The following is a 14,579-nucleotide window of genomic DNA, read 5'->3' as shown; positions in this document are numbered from 1 at the left end:
ATGATACTGTTCACTATAGCTCAGCACATGTTAGGAAAAATGGATTAAGGCTACATGTATTTTGATAATTGTACTTTAGCAGGTGTATGTAGGTACAAAATGAAGTGGTATTGTTACTTAAAAAAATAAATCTAAATAGAATCAATGTGATTTTCAGTGGTGTTTTATTGTCTTTAAAAAAGAGGGCCAAACTGTACATGACAGATTGGTGTTTCCTGCTAGATTCCTTTGTCCAGGAAGTTGTCCTTCAGAGTGAAAGATGCTTTTGCTGGTTGCAGGCATATTAAATACACAATACTGTGTTTTGAGATGCAGTTGCAAATGTAACTAAACTGTTGCACCAAACTTACAAGTTGTATTATCACCTTAGAAGCACAGAAAAGACAATTCACATTTCTTCACTTGTGTTCATAGAATATTTCCTTTTGACATATTGAAACTGTGATATAAGCCAGGCTCCTAGATATGTAGACGTGATCAACTTGAGGATCTCAAACTCCATGATCCTTGGAGGAACAAGCTTAGTTTGAAAAATCCCCACACAATTGCAAGAAAAATAAATATTTTAAGGATGGGAGCAAGTTAAAAGAGTGTTATAAGCAAGTTATATCTCATCCTATCTAAGCACTGCTTCACCCACTAAAAACAACACAAACTGATCTTATAGCTCAGTCAAGGCTACCACTGAGATGTGACCTTCAATGACCTCAGTGAAGTCTAGCATGGCTATTGATTAAAACATGCCATCAAGAGCTTGGTGCATCACTGACCTGCTAAAGGTACCATTTAGAGAAAATGTTGACAAACATGGGAGAGTTCTTTGACCCTCGCTTGCCACTCCGAATTGCTTCTGGGATCTTGGGCTGATTTACAGTAATGTGTATGGGCCTAGAACTAGAAGAGGTGGTATTCACCTTCCCCCTGCAATATTGCAAAACTTTCTGTAAATAAAAAACGGTTCTCAGGGAATTTCTCAATTGAACCCCAGGTATGAGGAAAGACCAGATGTGAACTGTAAGTATTAGGTGCACGTTTTAAAATAATAATGTAGGTTTATGTCAGTTTGTTTTTCATGGAACTCATAAGCAGAAACTGAGGTTTTTTAGATGAACACAACATTTATAATAGTATACATGCTCCATTCCATCAATGCCACCCTCCTTGAATATTTTTCATAGTTCCTGAGATAGTTATATGTATCCACAAATCAGTCCCAGATGTCACTTGTCATTCTTAAGGCTGCCCATGGGATTGCAATCTCATTCACGAAAAGTATAACAGGCTACGCTAGGGGGGGATCCTACTTAAGGCATGATTACATCATAGACATAGGATTTCAGGAAAGTGGCAGTTCCCATAGATGTGGGAATGTAGATGTGCCTACAGGGCTTCCAAAGGAAGACCAGCAGCCTCTGCATCTTCCTGGGTTATATCATCTAGGTGGTATTCCTCTACACATTGCCTGGGTCTCAAGTGAGTGCTATTGATTGATGGATCCTAGCTCCACCCCTCTTGACATTCTTTCTCACTTGTGGACACACACTTCTTCACACAGTCTCACACAGCCAGTGTCTCCTAGTCACATCCAGAGAGCCAAGGTGCTGAACTGGAATTGTTTCCAGATTCAGCCACTGCACACTGTGCCCAGAACTGGTGTTGATTCTCATATCTCCAGGTCTTGGAACATGGCATTGAATATGCCTTATTCTTCTAAAATTATTTTACTTTTGTGATGACTTCCTCTCAGGAACTTGACTGACCTGAGTTAGGATCAATCCTGCCCATCAAATTTACTTTTACATCCTTAACCTTCAAACAGATCAGAGTTTGAGTCCATTTTTTTTTTTTTTTTTCCATCACGGAGGGTTCCTTAGCCTCAAGTCTGAATTATAGGTTAATTACAGGTATGTAATTTTCACTTCGGTTCAGTTCAGTCGCTCAGTCATGTCCGACTCTTTTCAACTCCCATGGACAGCAGCATGCCAGGCCTCGCTGGCCATCACCAACTCCTGGAGTTGACTCAAACCCATGTTCATTGAGTCAGTGATGCCATCCAACCATTCCATCCTCTGTTGTCCCCTTCTCCTCCCACCTTCAATCTTTTCCAACATCAGGGTCTATTCAAATGAGTCAGTTCTTCGCATCAGGTAGCCAAAGTATTGAAGCTTCAGCTTCAACATCAGTCCTTCCAATGAACACTCAGGACTGGTCTCCATTAGGATGGACTGGTTGGATCTCCTTGAAATCCAAGGGATTCTCTAGAGTCTTCTGCAACACCACAGTTTAAAAGCATCAATTCTTCGGCGCTCAGCTTTCTTTATAGTCCAACTCTCACATCCATACATGACCACTGGAAAAACCATAGTTTTGACTTGATGGACCTTTGTTGGCAGAGTAATGTCTCTGCTTTTCAATATGCTATCTAGGTTGGTCATAACTTTCCTTCCAAGAAGTAAGCATCTTTTAATTTCATGGCTGTAATTACCATCTGCAGTGATTTTGGAGCCTCCCAAAATAAAGTCTGACACTGTTTCCATTGTTTCCCCATCTACTTGCCATGAAGTGATGGGACCAGATTCCATGATCTTCGTTTTCTGAATGTTGAGTTTTAAGCCAACTTTTTCACTCTCCTCTTTCACTTTCATCGAGTGGCTCTTTAGTTCTTCTTCACTTTCTGCCATAAGGGTGGTGTCATCCGCATATCTGAGGTTATTGATATTTCTCCCGGCAATCTTGATTCCAGCTTGTACTTCATCCAGCCCAGCATTTCTCATGATGTACTCTGCACCAATATTTTTGCTTTACTCTATAGACTACCTTAAATGACTGCAGAAAGTCTTTTATTTATTTGGTTGTAAAATGCAATTATGCTTTAAATTTCAATTTTTCCAACTGGTAGTCAAAAAACACAGTCTTTTCCTTTAGAGTTAGCTACACATCACAAATATATGGTAGCCTTCCTGTTTGTACGATAGGGAGAACTGAACTAGATAGCAGTTTCTCCACTTTTTTTTCCCTCTTGATTTGTTTTTATATTTAAGTTTCCCCACTTTTTTATAGAAGCAAAAATTTATTTATTTTTAGGATAAAATCTTAATGATACCTCAATACATAAAAATGACATTTAAATAATATGGGATTCATTTTCATTAACAAGAAAATTAGAGTTGAGATTATAAATGACATTTATAGACAGATTCATTTCAGCATCTAATTTATTTTTAGTATTTGATTTTAATTTCAGATAAGTTTTTAAAGTCTGTATTCAATGGACACATTACAAACAGGTAGAGCTCTGTTGGCATGCTTGCTCGTTGGTTCTCGGTTGCTTGACATGCAATCTAGGATATGTATCATAACAGAGAAGACAGTTATTTTCTGAAATATTCCTCAAAATAAGTGCAAAGGTGATGTAAATTATTGCCTTAATGGTCTTCAGTATGTCATCATGTTATGCATAATATTCTTAACATTTAAATGTCTTAAAATTGAATTTTGAATCTATCTTTCCAAAATTTCTCATTCTTCTGCTGAATCTGGGCTTTCTCAGAAGCAAACTGAACTCAATTATCTCTATTAACTCTGTAATGCTAACCACAATTTGATAACACTATGCTACTGTTGTGTGTGTTCTAAAGCTATTTAAAATGTATATCCATGAAGATACACGTAAAGTTTAAACAGAGAAAGAGGCTCCTAGAGACATAATTTTCCTAAGACAACTTTTTTCTCAAAGATTTTGGCAGTTTTATCCATTCGTAGCCCTTTTACATTAGCTCTTGTTATTGGCTATGATCAGTGATAGTTCATTCCTGGCTGTTGTGCAAACACAACAAATGAACCACAGTTCATAAGTTTCTCTATGTTGTGTTTAAGGAAAAAGTTTACATTTGTATATGGATTTAATGATTTATCTTAACTTATTAGAATGGAAAGTTTGTTAGTCCTTTAGAAAAAGTGATTATATTTGATGCATTTTAGTCTGGAAAAATTAAAGCCTTTAATTACTGCCAGGATTTTATCATCTCTTTAAATTATTTCACTAATCCTAATAAATATTTATTGTGAGTTTCATCAACTATCTAGCTACAATATTTTGGTTGGTTTTCTTGTTTATTTTTGTTTCTTGAAGATATGAATCTCTGGAGAAAGTTATTTAAATTTAGTGTGATGTTGATTGCTAAGATAAAGTGCCTTTAATATTTTTGTCCCTAGTAACAGTTGGTGATTGAATAACAGGTAAACAAATGAATGAAAGCATATGAATGATTAGAAATGTACTATATTCTTTTAAGATGGATATTCTTTCTGCACTAATTTATATACAGTATGATCATTCAGTTCTAAATTTAATGCCTTGTTTTTATATTCCAAGAATCCTATTGATTTTGCTCTGTGTTATATTTACACCTTGTTGTCAACTTTACTTCTTAAAAATATAACCTTATATAACATATTGAAGCATATTTTCTTTTTTAAGGAAAAAATAAGGCGATATCAACAGACTGAAAAGATGTTTTCAGAGGCGTAGCGTCTTCAGGGAGATACTGGCATTCATGAGATCTCAAGGTTAGTATACATTATCCTTTTCATAGTTATGCAGATCTGGGATGTAACTGTAACACTGTTCCCCATGCTGTTACTGCTAATGTGTAATTGGATAATAAGGAAAAATGCTCTTATATAAAATACATATATTTAAATGATCTCTTTAAGATTTCAGGAAATTCATTTATACTAAACATATATCATTTTATTCAATTGGGGATAATTACAAGAATTTTTTTTTTAGTATAGAATTCATTTTTTATTAAAGTTTTCTTTAATTTTTTAAAGGGTAACAGTGTTAGGATAAAAATAAACATTATGCATTCCTATACATTTTTATTTTGAATTTGTTAAGGAATGTATACCTATTTAGCAAATTTTTAAATTTCTTTTGTATCTTATGTTACTGCATACACACATATACATACATTGTTTAGGACCGCTAAAGAGCAATCCTTCTAAAATTCTTAGAACCTCATTCCCTGACTTTCCCAAGTACAGTAAAAAAAAATTTACTTTCGTCAAAAAGTGTGACCTCAATAAAATGACAGTTGGTGTGAATGAGCAAAAGGATATGTGAGGAATTTTCCAAGTTGTTTAGAGTCATAAATCTAGAAAAGCAATGCAAAATAAGCCTGCTCTTATTAAATAGCTTCAGTTCAGTTCAGTCACTCAGTCATGTCCCACTCTTTGCGACCCCATGGACTGCAGCACGCCAGGCCTCCCTATCCATCACCAACTTCTGGAGTTGACTCAACTCATGTCCACTGATTTAGTGATGCCATCTAACCATCTCCTCCTCTGTCATCCCCTTCTCTTTCTGCCTTCAATCTTTCCCAGCATCAGGGTCTTTTCAAATGAGTTAGTTCTTCTCATCAGCTGGCTAATGTATTGGAGTTTCAGCTTCAGCATCAGTTCTTCCAATGAATATTCAGGACTGATTTCCTTTAGGATGGACTGGTTGGATCTCCTTGCTGTCCAAGGGACTCTCAAGAGTCTTCTCCAACACCAAGTTCAACACCACAATTCAATAATAAACAGATTACAGTAATAAATGAACATAAAGTATTCATTTGGAAATTTGAGTTACAATGTAGGTTAAAAATGGTTCATTCTGATGGGATAACTTGAGAAAGTGGATAATTTCTGACTACTTTGTATTATGGGGACCCAGTGTCAAATATTAATAATTTTAAATGAAATATATTAATGATTCTTATTTATTTTTATTTGTGCATTTATTGAGGTAACATTGATTCATAGCATTATATAAGTTAGATATGTACATTGTATTTCTGCTTCTATATAAAACATAGCATGCTCACTGTAGAAAATTTAATTTCTATCTGTAATCATACAGTTGAGCCTCCTTACCCATCCCCTACCTGTTCACTGCCTCCCAGCCCCTTCCTTTCTGGTAACAACTACTCTTTTCTCTGGAATGATCTTTTATTTTGATTGCCTTGATCGTGTTGGCCTTCAGAATCTTCTTTTCCTCACTCATCCAAGAATACATCATTCAAAATTTATGGGCTGAGTGAAGCTTCGGTTGTTTCAAAATGAATAAGATACGGTTCTTGTTCTCAAGAACTGTGCAACTGATGTGTTACTGGGAAATTAATTGTATTATTAATGCAGGCAACACATATTTAAAAAGACAGGCTAGATTTAAAAGGGCAAATAATGAATCCTAAAGCACAGGGGGAATTATTTGGGGATTATTCATAAGTTCACATTATGGCTTTTATTAGCCAACCATACTGAGTGTTTATACCAATGGGAGTGATGCTCCATTACAACCCACATTCAAATGACCTTTTATTAAAGCTCTTCAAGTACAATACAAGTAAGTAATATGAGATTCTAAGAAAGAAAAGTCTCTTTTTTGCCACAACTGCAAATTTAATGTTGTAGAAAATAGTTATGCAAACACATGAAAAGAACAAAGGTGAGCATTGCCTACTTAGCTTTTCTTATTCCTGTACAGGCAACTTCTTTATTAAGCTAACCAGAGAATTAAATCATTTCCCCAAAGACCTAGAAAGGCATGTAGATTTTCAATGCTTGTAATGTAGGTTTGAATGCTATAAACCCCTAAGGAATCCATATGCAAATAGCTGGGTAAGTAAAGAGATTTGCAGTGGAGTGGGAGTCTAAACTCCGCTGGAGATGGATTGCACAGCACTATGCTTCTCACAAAATGCTTCTAAAAAGGGGATGTCTTAAGGTGCAGCATCTCCAGCATTAGCCACAAGTAGGACTCCACCCCTCAAGCCATGAAAACGAAAAATGTCTCCAGACGTTGCCCAATAACCCCTTGGGAAAAATTATCCCGACATGAGAATCACTGATCACATCCTAACCTCCACAACCTCAATAAACATCCACCCCATATCAACAAAAATCCTTCCAACCACCAACAGCATCTTATTCTCAATCAAAGCTCAACTGAGACACTTTAAATTCCAGCCACCATTGTTAAAGTGAAACTCACTTCTAACCATCTGTATATGTTTTTAGTTTCATTTGCTTTCATCTGTCCTTGTATCTAAAATGTGTCTAACAGAATAATGAGTGAATATGAAATAAGTTAGAAAATTAGGGGAAAGGAAAAAATAAGGTTAAAACATAAGTTTTTATTGGGAGTCACAGAAGGAAATGGCAAACTACTCCAGTATTCTTGCCTAGAAAATCCTGTGGACAGAGGAGCGTGGTGGGCTGCTGTCCATAGGGTCGCACAGAGTCGGACACAACTGAAGTGACTTAGCAGCAAGAGCACATAGGTCTTAAGCTACAAATGAATAAATCTTTTTTCTCTCACTCTTGTTTTTCTTGAATCCGTGGCTCTTTCCATTTTCCCAAGCCTTACTTGGACTTTGGCTTGGACACCAGGAGCTTACTCTCCACATTTCTACAGCCTGTCCTTTACACTGTACACACAAACCTAAATTCATATAAGAAATTTCTTTTCTTAAATTCAGGCCCATGAACGCTATAGGAGTGAATTATACCACTCTGCAGATAGATGGTTTTCTAATCTGAGTTTAGTCCCTCAGTAGCATTCACTAATCCTCTCACTCTAACTGTGGTCAGCCACCATTTCAAAAGTTTATTGCCCAACTTAAGCCATACAATCCCTGCCCTTCACTCTCAGTGAACCTCCTATTTTGACAAGAAAATTGAGGTCATTGTACAGAAGCTCCTTGTGCACCCTTGTGATTCCCTCCAGCACCAAACAGCAACATCTAACATCATTCTTTCTTTCCTCCAATCTTAAGGGATCAGAAGTCCTTCCTGCTATTCAAGGCAAAGCCCAGATTTGATTTTATTCCCTATCACTGATGCTAAAGCTTTTACCATTAATTTCTTTTATATCCTTTACCTTCAATATTTTCTTCTTTGCTGACCCTTTTTCTTCAACCTATACATGCTCTTCAAACTTCTATCCAAAAAAGTAAGTCAACAAACAAAAGCAAACTGACCTCCCCTTCACTGGATTTCACCGCCGCTACCATCCAATTTCTCTGCTCCCCAGCTCATTCAGGCTCTCCATAGCAGCGGTCTACATTCATTATCTCCAGCATCCAAGACTCAGGCCCTGCTCAGCACAGTGCGATCTGATATCTAACCCCATTTAACAGAGCACGCTCTCTCTAAAGGCTCAGATGACCCGCTGCCCTTATCTTGACTGGCTCTCTCAGGGGTATTTGACACTTTTAACTTCATTTTTCTTCCTTCATTTCCTGGGCTGTTGTGACACCCCTCCCTCTTGGTCTACTTATCCCTTGGAGACCTTTTCACAAACTCTCCTTTCATGGGCTCTTCTTTCTGTATTCTTTCCCAAAGTCAGAACCATAACTCAAATACCAATAGGCAGCCAGAAGTAATATAAATGAGTGAAATCAACTCATTGAAAACAATAAATATTGTAGAAACCAAACAACATGCCTGCAACAAGTCTTGGTATTTTACTCCTGCTCAGAGGATAGTGCTCCCTAGAGACCCACCCTCAGCTTCCTGCTCCTCCACCCTCCTGGCCATCTGTGATCAAGCAAAGCCATACTTAAGAGTTTATTAAAGACATAAGTGGCAGTGACTCCAACCCTGTTCTTTGATTTAACTACAGAATTGCATATCACACACACACATGTCTACAGAATATTAATGCCTGGTAAGGACAGACACGAAGACAGATCATCAGAGCAATGGAAATACAAAGTTCAAAAACAGACACTATATACATATGATCATAAAATGCAACAAAGAAATAATCATCTGTCAATGGGGGAGGCCTTCCAATGGAAGTCTATTAGCAACCCCACGTATACAGTTAGTGTCTGATAAAGAAGGCATTTTGAATGGGGAAAAGTAGGAGGGACAATAGCTTACTTAGTAGAAGGTACTAGAACAATTCTTTACTTGGGGAAAAATAAAGTGTGACCTTATACATAATATGGGCTTCCCTGGTGGCTCAGCGGTAAAGAATCTGCCTGCAATGCAGGGGACTTGGGTTTGATCCCTGGGTTGGGAAGATCCCCTGGAGGAAGGCATGGCAACCCACTCCAGTACCCTTGCCTAGAGAATTCTATGGACAGAGGAGCCTGGTGGGCTACAGTCCATAGAGTCACACAGAGTCAAATAGGACTGAAGCGACTGAGCAGCAGCAGCAGCAATAAATAATAATATTTATCATTTTTATTTGGGCTTGTTCACCATCTATATATACTTTTGTGCAGTGTTTATTCAAATGTTTTGTCCAATTTTTTAAAAAAGACTTAATTATTTAGAACAGTTTTAGGATCATAGTAAAACTGAGAGGAAAGTACAGAGAGTTTCTATGTATTTCCCACCTCTATACATGCATGCTGCTAAGTCGCTTCAGTCGTGTCCGACTCTGTGCGACCCCATAGACAGCAGCCCACCAGGCTCCCCCATCCCTGGGATTCTCCAGGCAAGAACACTGGAGTGGGTTGCCATTTCCTTCTCCAATGCATGAAAGTGAAAAGTGAAAGTGAAGTCGCTCAGTCATGTCTGACCCTCAGCGACCCCATGGACTGCAGCCTTCCAAGCTCCTCCGTCCATGGGATTTTCCAGGCAAGGGTACTGGAGTGGGGTGCCATGGCCTTCTCCGATACATGCATAGTTTCCCCCATTACCAACATCCCTTAACAAAGTGGTACCTTTGTTGTAACTGATAAATCTGCATTAACGTATCAAAATCACTCAAAGTCCATAGTTTACACTAAGTTTCACTCTTGGTGCAGTACATTGTATGAGTTTGGATAAATATATAATGACACGTATCCATTATTGTAATACTATACCAAGTATTTTCACTACAACCCTAATCCTTTGTACTCTACCTATTTCTCTTTCCTCCCCACCCTCAGTCCCTGGCAACCACTAATCTTTTTACTGTCTCCATAGTTTTTACCTTTATCATAATGTTATATAGTTGCAATCGTATAGTCCATAACCTTCTCAGATTGACTTCTTTCACTTAGTAATATACCCTTAAGTTTCCTCCATGTCTTTTTGTGGCTTAAGAAGCCACATTTATTTTTAGCACTAAAAAATATTTCATTGTCTGGATGTATCACACTTTATCCATTGCCCTATTGTTGGACGTCTTGGTTGCTTCTAAATTTTGGTAATTATGAATAAAACGTCTAGTAACATTCAATAGCAGATTTTTGCATGGACTTAAGTTTCCAAACCTTCTGGATAAATACCAAAAAGTGTATTTGTTAAGTCATGTGGTAAGAGTATGTTTAGTTTTGTGAGAAACCACCAAACTGTCTTTCAAGGTATCTGTACCATTCTGCATTCCCAGCAGCAATAAAGAATTGCCATTGTTCCACATCTTATTCAGCATTTGGTGTTGTCAGTGTTTTGGATTTGGGGCCATTCGTGGTATCTCACTTTTAAGACTTACATTTCCCTGATGACATATGATGTGGAACATCTGTTCATATGCTTATTTGCCATCTGTATATCTTTGGTGAGGTGTCTGTTCAGGTCTTTGACTCATTTTTAAATCTTTTTTCTTATTGTTGAGTTTTAAGAATTCTTTGTATATATTTTTTTGCCAATTTTTTTTATTGAGTTGTTTTCTGTTGTTTGCTTTTGCGAGTTCTTTATAAATGTTCTGTATAAAAAGCCTTTGGGAGATGTGAAATTTGCATATATTTTCTCCTTTTGTTGTTTTTGTTTTCTTGACTTTGTTTTCAAAGAATAAGAGGTTTTAACTTTGATGAAGTTATAGGTATTAATTTTTTCTTTTCTGAATTACGATTCTGGTGTTGTATCTAAGAGCTCTTTGCCTATCCCAAGGTCACAAAGATTTTCACTTGTTTTTCTTCAAAATGTTTTACAACATCATGTTTTACATTTAGATATATGATCAATTTTGAGTAAATTTTTATATAGGGTAAGAGATTGAGGTTCAGTATTTTGCATACAGACATCCAGATGTTTTATTTTTTAAACAGACTCTCTCTTCTCTATTAAATTGCCTCTACACCTTCATCAAAATCAGTCACATTTGTCTGGGTCTATTTCTGGCCTCTCATTTCTGTCCCACTGATGTATGCATTTGTAATTTTTCCCATTATCACAGTCTTGATTCCTGTACTCTGTGGCAAGTCTTGAGATCAGATAGTGTGTGTCCTCTTCTTTTTCAAAATTTCTTTGCACTGTGCATTTTAAAATCAGTTTGTCAATATCTACAAAAAATCCTGCAGAAATTTTGATTGGAAGCTCATTGATATGCATTTTTAAATGCCTCAAATTAAATTTAAATTAAAAAACACTTGAAAACATATTCACCGAATATATAAGATAAAATAGTCAATATAATTAAAATATAGAGTTATTAGGGATGTTTGGCAAAACTAATACAATATTGTAAAGTTTAAAAATAAAATAAAATTTAAAAAAAAGAAAATATAAACTTCATTAAGATAATTTCTAAGGCCTTCTGGGGCTTCCCAGGCTGCTCAGTGGTAAAGAATCTGCCTGCCAATGCAGGAGACACAGGTTCAGTCCCTGGGTCTGGAAGATTCCCAGAAGAAGGAAATGACAACCCACTCCAATATTTTGCCTGGAAAATCCCATGGACAGAGGAGCCTGTTGGGTTACAGTCCATAGGGTTACAAAGAGTTGGACACAACTGGGCAGACTCAACCTGCAGCAAGGCTTTCTGAGAACTTTTTGCAAAAATTGTTCTGCTGCTGCTGGTGCTAAGTCACTTCAGTCATGTCCGACTTTGTGTGACCCCATAGATGCCAGCCCACAAGGCTCCCCCGTCCCTGGGATTCTCCAGGCAAGAACACTGGAGTGGGTTGCCATTTCCTTCTCCAAAATTGTTCTAGTCACCTCTAAATTAAAATATATATATATATTAAAATAATTTAAGTAACCAGAAACATTTGATGTGTAATAATGGTCATATAAGTATATAAAACTTTTCAAGATAGTGTAGCATATGGAAAGAGAGTACCAATTTAAAGGTCAGCCTGAACTTTGAGTTCATTCTTATCTCTGAGGATTTATGCAAACTGTTTAAATTTTTTAATGTTCAGATATTCTATCAATTAAGTAGATATAAAGTCTGACACATTGTAAATATAGAAGTGGATTATTATTGGTGAAGATGTGGAGAATTGGACTGTGTCATAATATAGGGATGGACAAGTAAATTGGTTCAACTTTTCTAGAAGGTAATTTGTCATTATGTGTCAGATAATTGTATTCTTTGCATCTTCTTAGGAATTCAATATATTTAAAAACCTTAATGAAATAATCAATTATGAACACAAAACTATGTATACAAAAATGTTTATTAAGATAATGCTTTAAAAAATGAAAATAAGAAACATCTACAAGTCTGATAATAATGAAGTAAATAAATTAATTATTTAATATCCATTTAAAGTAATATCCTGAGATGGTTAAAATAAAGACGCTTGCACAGCATATTTTATTATTGCAGAATTATCTGCAATATACCAATAAGTCAAAAGTAGGCTATAAAACAGTTTTTGCAGTATGATGCCATTTATGCTTTTAAATGATGAATATGCATGGAAGAAATGATGACTAAATAAATGCATGTGTGTATGGGTGTATGCACATACACACATATAGAAAGTTGGTTTTGTCTGAGTGGCTGGATGTAGATTTAATTTATTGCTTTTTTGGTGTTTTTCAATAGTCTCCAAATTTTCTGAAAATATACCTTATTATTACCAAAAATTGGGTAATTAAAAAAAAAATAGAAGATGGAGGTGTAGGAAATCATAAACTACATAAAAAGATAAACAGTCAACTACTTAAAACATTATTTCATAGATGACAGTGAAGGGTTAGCTTTATTATTTAGCCATATTATTTAAAGAAATTCACAAATTAATATGAACATCAATAAGATACCAATAGAAAAATGGGCTAAAAAATGGAAGAACAACATGCATAAAAATGAAATATAAATAGCTGATAAACATATAAAAAATTTCATCTTTAACAGTACTCAAAGAAATGAAAATAGAGTGTTGTAATTTTATGTCTATCAAATTAGCACAGATTTTTTATTACCTGTTTCACTCACATATACTGTCAATGGAAATATGTTAGTAGCAAAATATGTTAAAGGTCCATATGCTTATGCTTTATTATGTTAAACAAACAATAAATTTCCAGATCATAGCATTATATATAAATATTTGAATCATTGAAAATAATAAACATGTTCTGTAATAGAATTGCTTGAAAAATTGTGGTACATCCAGAAGATAAAATATTATTCGTCTACTGAAATTTCTCTTACAAAGAATTTTAATGACATGAAAAATACTCATAATATGTTCGATGAGAAAAATAGACATGAAAAAGTGGAGATAATATATAAAAAGAGCATTAAAGTAGATCAATGACAGAGAAGTTAAAATATTTTAAATTATTTTATAATAATTAAATATTATAAATAGTATTTGAAATACAGATTTTTTTCAAAGGTAGAATGGCAAGTGGTTTTGATTTTTTCATTTCTAAATGTTCATAGTTTTTTTCTATTGAGATATAGTCATATAATATTATGTAAGATTTGTGTACAACATAATGATTCACAAATCTTAATGATATTTTCCAATTTTAATTTTTATAAAATGTTGGCTATGTTCCCTATACAAATATCCTTGTAGCTTATTTATCTTATGCATAATATTAATACATCTATTAATCCCCATTCCCTATATTTCCACTTCCTCCTTCCCTCTGCCCACAGGTAACTGCTAGTTTGCTTTCTATATCTGAGTTTGCTTCTTTTTTGTTATATTTACTAGTTTATTTTATTTTTTAGATTCTAAATATAAGTGATATCATACAGTATGTCTTTCTTTCATTTATTTCACTTAGAGTAATGCCGTCCATGGAGAAGGCAATGGCACCCCACTCCAGTACTCTTGCCTGGAAAATCCCATGGACGGAGGAGCCTGGTAGGCTGCAGACCATGGGGTTTCGAAGAGTCGGACACGACTGAGTGACTTCACTTTCACTTTTCCCTTTCATGCATTGGAGAAGGCAATGGCAACCCACTCCAGTGTTCTTGCCTGGAGAATCCCAGGGACGGGGAAGCCTGGTGGGCCGCCGTCTATGGGGTGGCACAGAGTTGGACACAACTGAAGCAACTTAGCAGTAGCAGCAGCAATGCCCTCCAAGTTCATCCATGTTGTTGTAAATGACAAAATTTCATTCTTTTTTTGACATAGTATTCCACTGTATATATATACCACATCTTCTTTATCTGTTTATCTGTTAATATCATGTAAATCTTCAGTTCAGTCAGTTCAGTCACTCAATTGTGTCCGACTCTTTGCAACTCTATGGACTGCAGCACACCCGGCTTCCCTGTCCATCACCAACTCCTGGAGCTTGCTCAAACTCATGTCCATCGAATCAGTGATGCCATCCAGCCATCTCATCCTCTATTTTCACCTTCTCCTCCTGCTTTCTATCTTTCCCAGCATCAGGAT

General features: G+C 35.9%; 1 protein-coding gene across 1 annotated transcript in view; it reads left to right on the top strand.

The window, feature by feature from the left end:
* The window catches only part of CSRNP3 (cysteine and serine rich nuclear protein 3), a 201,593-nt gene that overhangs the window by 32,866 nt on the left and 154,148 nt on the right, over positions 1 to 14,579 (top strand). Inside the window, exon 3 of the mRNA XM_061436413.1 lies at positions 4,481 to 4,569. Within this exon, the coding sequence (XP_061292397.1) occupies positions 4,557 to 4,569 (13 nt within the window). The 5' untranslated portion in view covers positions 4,481 to 4,556. The remainder of the gene's footprint in view (positions 1 to 4,480; positions 4,570 to 14,579) is intronic.

Source organism: Bos javanicus, chromosome 2 (assembly GCF_032452875.1).
Source record: "Bos javanicus breed banteng chromosome 2, ARS-OSU_banteng_1.0, whole genome shotgun sequence".
Taxonomy (NCBI): domain Eukaryota; kingdom Metazoa; phylum Chordata; class Mammalia; order Artiodactyla; family Bovidae; genus Bos; species Bos javanicus.
The sequence above is the reverse complement of the archived record's forward strand: the minus strand, read 5'-3'. Positions and strand labels throughout refer to the sequence as shown.